Consider the following 13236-nt stretch of genomic DNA (forward strand, 5'->3'; position numbering starts at 1 on the left):
ACTCACAGCTTCTTATCGTCTGAAATGAAGTGTAAACTCCAGGCCTGGGGTCAGACTTCCCCGGGCGACGGGCACTTCCCATGCACTCGCTGCGCTGACGGAGGGAAACAGATGTCCAGCCCGGGTCCTAGAATTGTTGAGTTATTTATAAACCCAGTGGTTATTGCGTCTCATTATTTATTTGCTTAGCAGATGTCTCAGTGCAAATATTTACCGCCGTCCAATAGCGTTTCAGCCTGAACTGAGGGTTTTATGGCTTTATTGGTACGACTAGTCACAGAGAAAATAAACACGGTTGCTCAGAACCACAGCGTTTTTAGCTTTTTTTAGCCTTTGTGTGGCGGAATTAAATTGTAGACAGACAGACAGACAGACAGACAGACAGACAGACAGACAGACAGACAGACAGACAGACAGACAGACAGACAGACAGACAGACAGACAGACTTGTAACAATGCATTTGTGTTTTAAACTTAAGGTGTTTACTGTTTAAAAATACAGATGAGTTTCTAATTTAGATAGATAGATAGATAGATAGACACTGCAAAATAGATAGACAGACAGACAGTCGGACAGATAGACACAGACAGGAAGACAGACAGATGGATGGATCGATAGATAGACACACAATAAGACAGACAGATAGATAGACACTGTAAAATAGATAGATAGATAGATAGATAGATAGATAGATAGCTAGACAACAGACAGACAGACAGACAGACAGACAGATAGATAGACACAGACAAAAATAGATAGATAGATCACAGACAGACACACATGATAGATAGATAGATAGATAGATAGATAGATAGATAGATAGATAGATAGATAGATAGATAGATAGACAGACAGATAGATAGACAGATAGATAGACAGATAGACGGACAGATAGACACACAGTAGGATAGACAGATAGATAGACACTGCAAAATAGATAGACAGACAGACAGACAGACAGACAGGATAGATAGATAGATAGATAGATAGACAGATAGACGGACAGACAGACACACAGTAGGATAGACAGATAGATAGACACTGCAAAATAGATAGATAGATAGATAGACAACAGACAGACAGACAGATAGATGGATAGATAGATAGATAGATAGACATGATAGATAGATAGACATGATAGATAGATAGACACAAAGCAAGACAGATAGACGGACAGATAGACACACAGTATGACAGACGGATGAATAGATGGATAAACAGACATACAGACAGATCGATAGATAGACACAGTAAAATAGAAAGATAGACAAAGTAAAACAAAGAGATGTAAAATAGATAGATAGATAGATAGATAGATAGATAGATAGATAGATAGATAGATAGATAGACAGGCAGACAGACAGACAGGTGGTGCTCTGGTGGAGTATGCGGGTGCTGTTCGTGTTCTGGCGGCTGTAGGATTGTGTTATGTGAGAGCTGAGCTGGACCTGTGCTGAACTCTGAGCTGATCTCAGACGCTCACACTGTTCCTCAGACCTGCAGGGTTCCTGTGCTCTCTGAAACTGTCATCATAAATCAGCAGAGCTCAGACTTCCCGCTCTCGCTGGATTACAGGGCATCGAGTGACGGCCAGCCTGTCTGCACGTTCTCTGAGGAATGGCACTGACCCACACCAGCACCCGGCAAAATCTCACCCGTCCATCCCCATATAAAGCACCAAAAACCAATCACATATACTGCTTTCCAACATCCTGAAAACATTTTATTTTAAACTGAAGTGATCCAGACATGAAGGAACACATACGTAATCATGTAGTAACTTGTATAGAAGAGTATAGAAGTATAGAAGAACTCATATCGGCCCTATATTAGCGAGCTATATTGCAAATATATAGGTAAATTGCTAATTGTGTATTGTTAGGGTGCAAAAAATACATTTTTGCTTTTCAAAACATGCAAGAAAGTCATGTACTAATGCTCTTAATTAATCATGGGTGTGGTTGATTTTGGGCGTAACGTGAAATAGTAAACCAATCAGTGTGCCAGTTGTCATTCCCTTTAAGAACCAGGTGAGCTCTGACTTTGGCGCGTTCGTATCTTAACAGTGCAGTGCTTTTGCACGTCTCAGCAGAGACAGATACTGACCTGTGTGTTCACGCTGTGAAGATACACTAGCAGATCATTTAAAATAACAGCAATGTTATTTTTATTGAGCAAGGAAGTGCATGGCTGCTTGAATAAGATAGGATTGCGTGGCTGACTGTTGACTGTTGTCAGGGTTTTAATCAATCACTGGCGCACCTGGTTGTTCTCACCTCCAATACAGAAATACTCCAGAAATTTACCAGAACACAGGTTTCTCACTTCCAGAGCACCACGCCCATCAGTGTAGATTTATTCCCAAACTCTCTCTGACGCTATTTTAACAAAGAGGGTGCAAGGCGTGAAAATAGACGGTTGACAGGGTGTAAGATAGCAAAGAGCATCACACGTGCCTTGCGCAGGGTGTACGATTAATTAAGGGCTTAATTACTCTTCCTTTTCTGTAGTGGTCTTGATGAGTGCCACTTTCATCATTTCTTTGGTTTTCTTTTGTTCTTTTTTATGTTCTTTTTTTATGACTGCACTTAAGGATACTTCAAAGTTTTTTTAAATGTAATTTCTTAACGTTTTTTTCTTAACTTACTTGAGGAGTTCTTGCTTTTCATAATATGGATTAGAACATTACTCAAATAGAGCTATTCACTGTATACCAACTCTGCTCTAAAACTAAAGAAATTCAAGTAATTAACTCTTGATGAGTTCGGCACAGCTGTTAACTGAAAGCATGTATTCCAAGTAACTTAAATATGAAAATATAAAACATATTCTGGTTTGTTTAAGACATTTTTTGCTTATAAAATAATTCCATAGTTTTGAACACTTTAGTATTAATCTACAATGTAGAAAATGTTAAAATAATGAAAAGAAAAAAAAAACACTAAATTTATGGTATGTCCAAACTTATGACTGGAGGAACTGAAACTAGCTATTATATATGAACTAATCTGGCGATGCCTGACGAGGGGAAGATACCTAGAATTTGATCACATTGGTGAATCATAAACAGTACAAGCTGTTATCAACAAGCTTAAAAACAAAAAAAGGACAAACATGTTGTACCCATGTGTTGATTATTACATTTATTTATGATTGCTGCAGTGGAGGAAGGGTTTTTGGCTGTGTAAATGGGCTGTGATTCCTGTATGCGCTGCTAAATATAGAAACACATAGTGCTTTTTAATTTTAATGTCGTCTAGGTTTGTGCCCTTTTATATCAGCGTCCATCGCGGTCATTCAGAGCAGATCACAAAACAGCACACAGTCCATAAACGTGCAGTCCACAATGTTCTGTACTCCTCCACTATTTATTCATGCATTTATCTCTGTCGTTGTATAGCTGTTGTTCCAGGATCAGCTCGGTTCGGGTCAAGGAAGTGGCCTGACTCCTGATATCTGGGTCATGTGACTGTGTTAGTGATAGCGTGGTCTCTGCAGAAGCTGATCTAGGGTCAGGTCTGCTGATTAGAGGGTTGTAACTCTTGCTCTTCCTTTCCTGTGGCGATCCTGATGAGTGCCAGTTTCATCATTAATGTTTGAAAGTTATTTTAAAGTGCCTTCATTTCCTAAACTGTTTTTTTCCTTTACTTAGTTGAGTAGATTTTGCTTCTCATAACATGGATTCGAACATTACTCAAATATTCACTATTCACTGTATACCTGTAACTCTACCTCTTCACTACTTTACTTTAACTGATGCTCTCAAACACTTTATTAAGAGGCAAGAAATTCAAGTAATTAACTCTTGATGAGTTCAGCACAGCTGTTAACTGAAAGCCTGAATTCCAGGTGACTCTACCTCATAAAGCTGACTGAGAAAATCCAGCCAAGATGTGCAAAACTGTCGTCTTATCAATAATCTAAAATATAAATCAAATTCTGGTTTGTCACTAAATAATTACATACTTTTGATGACTTTAGTACAATGCAATACTAAATGTAGTACTTTATGTTGACTATGTCTAAATAAATAATTTTCTGTCTAAATAAATAATATGTTTATGAATATGTCTCAATACTTAATCTAAATAAATAATTTTCTGTCTAAATAAATAATCTAAATAAATAATTTTCTGTCTAAATAAATAATCTAAATAAATAATATGTCTATAAATATGTCTAAATAAATAATCCAAATAAATAATTTTCTGTCTAAATAAATAATATGTCTAAAAATATGTCTAAATAAATAATTTATTTATTTATTAAAATAAACTTTTTTTAATAACCATAATTTCAGATAAAAACTATGAATGAGCAGTTGTCCCAATACTTAACAATATAATAACAAGAACAATACAAGTCATATCTGACCACAGTATTAATAGTGGTGTGTGTGTGTGTGTGTGTGTGTGTGTGTGTGTGTGTGTGTGTGTGTGTGTGTGTGTGTGTGTGTGTGTGTGTGTGTGTGTGTTTGTGTGTGTTTGTGTGTGTTTGTGTGTGTTTGTGTGTGTGTTTGTGTGTGTGTGTGTGTGTGTGTGTGTGTGTGTGTGTGTTTGTGTGTGTGTGTGTGTGTTTGTGTGTGTGTGTGTTTGTGTGTGTGTGTGTGTGTGTGTGTGTGTGCAGTGTGTGCTAAAGGGCAGGCGGTGAGCGGGCAGTACCGGATGCTGGCCAAACATGGAGGCTACGTGTGGGTGGAGACTCAGGGCACAGTGATCTACAACAGCCGTAACTCTCAGCCGCAGTGCATCGTCTGCATCAACTATGTTCTCAGGTAAGCTGCATTTTTGTAAGTAGATAAGTGTTCCTGTATATATATATATGTATATATATATATACATATATATATATATATATATACATATATATATATATATATATATATATATGTATATATATATATATATATATATATATATATATATATATATATATATATATATATATAGCAAATAAATGCTCTAAATGACAATATTTTTATTTGAAATTTGGGAGAAATGTTGTCCATAGTTTAATGAATAAAACAACAACGTTAATTTTACTCAAACATAAATCTATAAATAGCACATATATATATATATATAAGTGGTGTGCAGTGAGGCCATGGGGTGACAATAGATGCATGTAAATAATTACATAATTTGTAATCAGGAAATATATATCATAGCTATTGTAAGTGTAAGAATTTATTTTATAAATTAACTAAAATAAAAAAACAGCAACTAATTAAAGCATTAGTCTGTGTTTTTTAGTTGCTACAGGACTCTTATCTGACTGACAGCGGTTTTAACCAATCACAGCTTTTTAAAATGGATTCTGCTCACGTGACTGCGTGACCCTTCTGCAGATTTTGAAAAGGGTGTAGCAATGAATCATTAGCAAAGTGAAAGGACAGTCTAACCAACCAGATTCACTGCACGCCATTGATATATATATATATATTTCATTTTATTTGCAATTTTCATTTTAATTGGCTCTTTAATTGAAAGTATTGAGGTCATGAAAAATGATTCATGAGGTCATGCTTAATGCTTATATATTTTACAATAAATTGATGCCGTAATTATCTTTAACCAGCATAGCTTCTGTGATATGTAATAATATTCAGTAATATTCAATAATATTGATTTCAGGCGTAACGCTGTTTTTTTTTCTTTTCTTAGTTACATAGTTTGAACATTTCCTGCCTTTTTTCTCAATGGCCTGATACTGATAGCATATCATAACCCATCATAACCCATTATAATTCATCATAAAAGTATGGACCAGTGCCAGCTTTGACTGTTCTCTTCTTTCTTTCATTGCTTATTTTTCAGTGAAATTGAAGAGAAAACCATCGTCTTCTCCATGGACCAGACGGAGGCGCTGTTCAAGTCCCGCGACATGCTGGGCGCCGGCGAACTCTTCTGCCAGGCCGGCTCGGTGTCGGACCCGGATAGCCTGCTCTTCAACAAGCTGAAGGAGGAGCCCGAGGAGCTGGCACAGCTGGCGCCCATGCCTGGAGACGCCATCATTGCCCTGGACTTTGGTCAGAACGCCCCCCGTCGCTACTTCTACCCCCACAACAACTTCAGTCTGTACTCTACCCCGTCCTTCGATGGCATGTCCACCCCTCTCCTGCATGCGTGAACTCCTAATTAATCCTCCATTAATCCTCCCAGTATTCCCAGTTCTCTACCTCGGAATCACCACATACGCACACGCACACGTTCACGGCAGTGCCCTGGTGCCCGTACGCTTCGCAACAGCAGCTGAATTTGTACAGTGGCTTGGTTGTAGCTTGGCTTTGCAGCAGGGTTCGCTTTATTGATGATGCTGGAGAACTTAAAAAGTGGGCTTTTTTTTAATGGTACATCGGCACATTTACCACCATTGGTACCACTTTAAAATAAGGCTCCTTTATAAAGGGTTAGGTCTGTCACGATACGACTTTTTTATTTGTGGACGATACATCGTCCCAGAAATTATTGCGATACACGATATTTTTGTAATTTCATAACTTATAAATGCCACTGACATAATGATAACAGTATGGCATACACTGCAAAAAATCCATTGGCAAAAATTAGACAAAATATATGCAAATTAAGACAAATATATGTATATTAAGCAAAAAAATCTTCCAATGGGGCAAGCAAAATTTTCTTAATAAGATTTCTTACAAAAAGCAATGGCAAAGTCTCAAAATGAGTGAAGAAACACCTAAATCAAGCAAAAAAAGTCACTGTTTTTGGACACAAGAGTCAGAACAACTTGATTGCTGCTTGATTGTGCTTATTATTTTGAGTTCAAATTACTTAAAATAAAGTACAAATTCTAAGTAAGAATGATTAGGATAATTATCCCTAAAATAAGCAAAAATAATCTAACACTTACACACAATGCTTAGTAAGACTTTTTGAAGAAGAGAAGAAAATAAGATTTATTGCCTTAAATTTAGAAATTTTCACTTGCTAAGATTTAGTTTTTTGCAGTGTAAAAAAGCAATTATACACTATAAGCTATAAGCACAACAAATTTGAATTAATCATTTATTAAAATGACTTTGGGAGTGATACTTATTTCTTCACTTTCTTTAGTTCACACTGTGTGTATGTTATGGAGTCCCAGGTATTGAATCATGACTGGCTAAAATATTGCTCACTGTTATACAGTATATGTGAACAAACATAGACATAAGCACAATAGACATAGACAACATAGATATCACCATTATCAAAATTTTTTTGATTGAGCTCATGTTCATTTATTGTACGATAAATCGATATTGCAATTATTGTGACAGCCCTATAAAGGGTTTATACATACTTTATAAAAGAGCATATTAATGGTTATAAATTAAGTTATAAATACTTTAAAAACATTAATAACCACTTACAACATAAAAATAGAAAGAAAAGAATAACAGGGACAATTACGTTTTTAACATATTAAATAAAATAATATAGAATAATCAATAATTAAGTCAGTTTAGTCATTAAATGTTATAATAACCATGTTATCATGGTTAAATAAATAAAGTTAAGCATCCAGTAAGATCTGAGGTGTAACTGTATAAATGAATGCGGAGTCACTATTTAGGAAATTACATTTATGTATTGTTACTGCTTATTAATGGTTTATAACCTAGTTATTGATCATTAATAAACTCATGTATAAACTTATTATTTATAAACCCTTTATAAAGGAGCCTTATTTTAAAGTGGTACCCATTTATTGGAATACTTACAATTTATAAATTTACTTATAAAAATGGGAATTAATTGTTTTTTTCTTTAATATTTTTGTTATTAAAAATAAACAGGTCTTTTTATTTAAATCTTCTTTAAGTATTCTTTTTCTGGTGTGCACCATTCTCATTGGTGATCTCTTCTCTTCTAATGTGGGGTACTGGGTTGTGGATTGTGTATTGTGGTGTTATCTTGTGATGGTGCTGTATTCTTTTTTTTTTTTTCATGGGTATTCTCCTTATTCAGGCTTTTTCACCTGTTTCACTGCTAATCTAAATAATCTCATTTCTTGTGTATTTTTTTCCACATTCACCTGCATGCAGTGGACACCAACTAATCACTGGTTTGTTTTTGTCTGTTTTAGATCAAACCTTGGGAGTATTCTGGTTCACTTTTAACAATCACCATTCCCTCTTCTCTTATATTCTCCATACTGTCACTCACAGCTCAACAGAACATTCATTTCTGTATTTTTGTATTTTTGTAGAATTATCAATGACAAAAAAAATAGTTGCACACCATAGGAAGTTTCAAATTGCAATGCTATTCAGAGGAGAGATAAAAAAAAATATATATATAGGTAGGTAATATAGGTGATATATACATAGGTACTGTTTATTGAGCTACAGAGAGTTGTAGAGGTTCCTAATGGAGTCCTGTAAAAATCCATCCCATAGATATCCAATATTTTCAAGCACTCCTACATTTAAAAGCATAATGTCCTGCGATCAGTGGTAGTACAGGTGCATCACAAAAAATTTGAATATCATTGAAAAGTTGCCTTATTTAAGTATTTCAGCTCAAAATGTGAAACTCATATATTATATATATATATATGTGTTACACACAGAGTGATCTATTTTAAGTGTTTATTTTTTTTTATTTGTGATAAAACTGTTGATCATGGCTTACAGCCAATAAAAACCCAAAAATCAGCGTCTCAGAAAATTTTAATATTAAATAAGACCAGTTGGTACTTTTGTGTGGATTAGTGTGGGCAGTGTGCCAAATCCTGCTGGAAAATGAAATCTGCATCTCCATAAGTTCAAAGTTGTCAGCAGAGGGAAGCACTGCGGATTTCATTTTCCAGCAGGAATTGGCACGCTCATCAACAACAAAAGAAATAAATGCTTAGAATAATAAATTTACTTTTTTAATGATATTTTTATTTTTTAAGTTGTTTAATTCCCACCTATATTTCAGCAGGACAGTGTTCTACAAAAGAACTTGCCATAAATATACAAAATCTATTGAAATCTAAAGAAAATGTGTGGGATGCAACAGTATTGAATGCTCTATCAACATTCCCTACATCCCCAATACTAAATCTTTTTACCGCTGGAACTGTGTGAGAAAATTAAAGCAGTATTGCAATGGATTATCACAGGACTCCATTAGGAACCTCTACAACTTCCTTACACACATTTTTTTTTATGTTCGTGCAGCTCAATACATATTGAACATATCAGTCCATATTTTTATTTTCAGCGTTTATTGTTCCTTCTTATTGATCTTTAACTTCCTTCTGAATAGCATTGCAGTTCCACACTTCCTTCTGGGTTAATTATAGTATAAATGGCTTTATTGACACCTATTCTCTGTACTGTACGTTTACAGGAAGGCCACAGTTTGAAGAGCAGTCCATCTTCTACAAATATCCCTGTCAGACTACAGGCAGCAAACTGTGGAAAATGGACTCTCCAGCTTCCAGCTCCGACAGCGGCCTGCCCAGAACCCTGTCCGACTCCATGCCCAGCCTGAACAACATCAGCAGCTGCTCCACTGTACGTCCCTTTACCTTACTTAGTTATTCCTTAGCCTATTCTTATTTAAGCTTTAAGGCTTTAAAGGTCCTATCTATCAATTAATCATGGGTGCGGTTAATTTTGGGCGTAACGTGAAATAAACCAATCAGTGTGCCTGTCATCATTCCCTTTAAGAGGCAGGTTCTCACTTTGGCGCGTTCGTATCTTGATAATCTTTGTAGTGCGGTGCGTTCACGCTGTGAAGATACACCAGCAGCTCATTTAATGGAACAGTAATGTTATTTTATTCTTTATTCTGATATTGTTTATTAATGTAAAAGCTGGATTTGCTCACACTGAGGGTGCACAATGCGCAAGGCGCTCCTGCATGGCTAGCATAGAATTGGGCGGCTGACTATTGACTGTTGTCAGGGTTTTAATCAGTCAGTGGCGCTCCTGTATTTCCCACCACCACGATAAAAACATGCCAGAAATTTGCCTGAACACACCTCACTTCCAGACCACCACACCCATCAGTGTAGATTTATTCCTAAACTCCAGCACTATTTTAACAGTGCGAGCACAAGGTGTGAAAATAGGTTGATGACTGGGTGTAAGATGGCAACATGCATGGTGTATGATAGAGCCCTAAAAATATTTTATAGTATATATATATATATATATATATATATATATATATATATATATATATATATGTTTTATGTATAGATCTGCTCATGTTGTCCCTTTTCCTCTGCAGCCTGAGAGTTCAGGAGGAGATTTTTACGGCACCGGAGAGAATGAGCTGAAAGTAGAGCTGACAGAAAGACTGTTCGCCCAAACCACCGAGTCCAACAGTCCCACTGATACACAGGTCAGTGCAGTATACAGTAGAAAGTCAAATGTTTGAACACAACATATACAATTCAGTATATTTTCATTATTTTAAAATGTTCATAGATTAATACTAAAATCATCCAAACTGTGAAGAAAAATATATGGAATTATTTAGTACACAAAAAAGTGTAGATTTTACTGTAGCATCTCTGCTGGATTTTCTCAGTCAGCTATGAGGTAGAGTCACCTGGAATTCAGGCTTTCAGTTAACAGCTGTGCTGAACTCGTCAAGAGTTAATTACTTGAATTTCTTGTCTCTTAATAAAGTGTTTGAGAGCATCAGTTGTTGTAAAGTAGTGAAGAGGTAGAGTTACAGGTATACAGTGAATAGTGAATATTTGAGTAATGTTCTAATCCAGATTATGGCGAGAACTACTTTTAAAAGATGGTCACAAAGACCATCAGATATGAATAGTATGATAGTATGATGAAACTGGCACTCATCAGGGCAACCCAAGAAAAGGACGAGCAAGAGTTTCCTCTGTTGTACAGGATAAGTTCAAGAAAACCAAGAAAAGCCTTAGAAACTGTAACAGAAACCACAACAGCTCCCCAGATAAAAGCACCTAAATGCTATGCTTGGTATACAGAGTTGGAATAGCTCTATTTGATTAACCTCTTAAGCTCCAAGCCTTTTTTGACCAATTTCCGCCTGAAATTACATGCTCACATTTGAAGGCTTCTCACTCCAATATTAAATAATTCAGAGTCAATTCTATGAATTAATATCACTTAGAAGCCTTTACACAATTCATTTAAGACACTTTAATTATTCAATTGAACATATAATGGCCAAAATATGGTAAAAACCAGGAAAGTTGTTAGGCGCCTTTCAGATTTTCTATTTTATTTTTTTATTTTCAGACATATAAAATGAACTATTTATATGGATGAAGCTTTTTAGCAGCTCTACATTTTGTTATAATGTGTTTAGATTTTATTGTGATCTGAAGCAGTAATGGTATTTTCTTTCTCCAAAGGACTGAAAACTTTATAATAAAAACTACCACTTTTATAACTCATTTTGCAGTAATAAGGCTGTTTTTGTGTGGTCTACTCCTATACAAACAGAAAACGCTGGTGTATAACATGACCGCATTCGATCAAATATGGACGTACGATAAACGCAAATATGAAAGTTATGAATCATAACTTTGAGAAGCAAGGCATATTTCGCCCTAAATGTTTATTTTCTGAAAGGAGATACTGCTAAATAGGCTAGATAACTGAAAAGCAGAGATGCTAAGCTTTAAAATGGTATATTGGGTGTCTATATTGAACCTATAAGTATTCATAACTATTCATAAACACAGCCAGATATTATATTTAATACATTTCTGGGCGTGTTAAGAGGTTAATGTCCTAATATATCCATATTATATCAAGAACTACTCAACTAAGAAAACAAAACAAAGACTTTAAGAAATGCAAAAGGGTGCAAAGACCATCGAAACTATTATGATGAAACTGGCACTCATCAGGACTGCCTCATTTCATCAGAGTTACCAGCTTCAGAAACTGCAAGTTAACAGCACCACAGATAAGAGCACCTAAATGCTTCTTCACAGAGTATTTTGGTTTGTTTAACACTTTTAAGTTACTACATGATTCCTTATGTGTTCCTTCATAGTCTGGATCACTTTAGTATTTATTTATAATGTCGAAATTGTGACCATAATTAAACAAAAAGCGTTGGAAAAAAATACATTTTCTATCATTTCTGTTTCAGATAATAATAGAAAATGTAAAAATTTACACTGTCTTTCAGTTTGATCTGAATGATCTGGATCTGGAGACGCTGGCTCCCTACATCCCTATGGATGGGGAAGACTTCCAGCTGAACCCCATTGGTCAGGAGGAGCCTCTGCCTGAGGCGTGTCCGAGTCTGTACCCCACCCCCCAGCACAGCTTCAACTGCGTCACCCGCCTCTTCCAGCCCCTCGCCCCCTTCACCCCTGACACCAAGACCTGCCCCAGCACCTACCCCAACCCAGACATCCTGCCCCCATACCAGAGCCCTGCCACCACCCCGCTGCCCTCCAGAGGGGGCCGGCAGAACCTGCAGTGGCCCCCAGAGTCCTCTCTACAGTATGGAGGACCGGAGCTGGACGGACAGAATCTGACATGTGCTCAAAACCAGCAAAGGTAAGGAAAGTTTTGCTGAAACATACAGAAGAGAGCACTTCAGTTTCTGAATCAGTTTCTCTGATTTTGCTATTTATAGGTTTATGTTTGAGTAAAATTTCAAAATAAAAATATTGTCATTTAGAGCATTTATTTGCAGAAAATGAGAAATGTCTGAAATAACAAAAAAAAAAAAAGGCGCAGAGCTTTTAGACCTCAAATAATGCAAAGAAAACAAGTTCATATTCATAAAGATTTAATAGTTCAGAAATATCAATATTTGGTGGAATAACCCTGGTTTTTAATCACAGTTTTCATGCATCTTGGCATCATGTTCTCCTCCACCAGTCTTACACACAGCTTTTGGATAACTTTATGCTGCTTTACTCCTGGTGCAAAAATGTAAGCAGTTCAGTTTGGTTTGATGGCTTGTGATCATCCATCTTCCTCTTGATTACTTTTCAGAGGTTTTTCAATTTGGTTAAATCAAAGAAACTCATCATTTTGAAGAGATCTCTTATTTTTTTCAGTTCTGTGTTCTGCTTTGTTTTTATAAAATCTATTGCAATTCATGCAAATGCTAATTTATTTGAATTACAGAATTTTTGAAGACTTCGCTAAGCCATGTGATGACCTGGGCCTTGATCAGATTCCACCGTCCGCCAATTTTAAACGCAAGAGGCAGACCGTGTTCAGCTCCTCCTGCTCTTTCTCAAACACCCCTCAGGTGAGATGGCTC

General features: G+C 36.1%; 1 protein-coding gene across 2 annotated transcripts in view; it reads left to right on the forward strand.

The window, feature by feature from the left end:
- The window catches only part of epas1a (endothelial PAS domain protein 1a), a 72021-nt gene that overhangs the window by 48454 nt on the left and 10331 nt on the right, over window positions 1–13236 (forward strand). Inside the window, exons 8-13 of one of the 2 annotated variants that reach the window (XM_049464555.1) lie at window positions 4628–4775; window positions 5818–6074; window positions 9349–9515; window positions 10237–10350; window positions 12142–12518; window positions 13098–13224. In XM_049464555.1, coding sequence (XP_049320512.1) covers window positions 4628–4775; window positions 5818–6074; window positions 9349–9515; window positions 10237–10350; window positions 12142–12518; window positions 13098–13224 — 1190 coding nt within the window. The remainder of the gene's footprint in view (window positions 1–4627; window positions 4776–5817; window positions 6075–9348; window positions 9516–10236; window positions 10351–12141; window positions 12519–13097; window positions 13225–13236) is intronic. The other variant, XM_022670333.2, reaches the window with a different exon arrangement.

Source organism: Astyanax mexicanus, chromosome 15 (assembly GCF_023375975.1).
Source record: "Astyanax mexicanus isolate ESR-SI-001 chromosome 15, AstMex3_surface, whole genome shotgun sequence".
Taxonomy (NCBI): Eukaryota; Metazoa; Chordata; class Actinopteri; order Characiformes; family Acestrorhamphidae; genus Astyanax; species Astyanax mexicanus.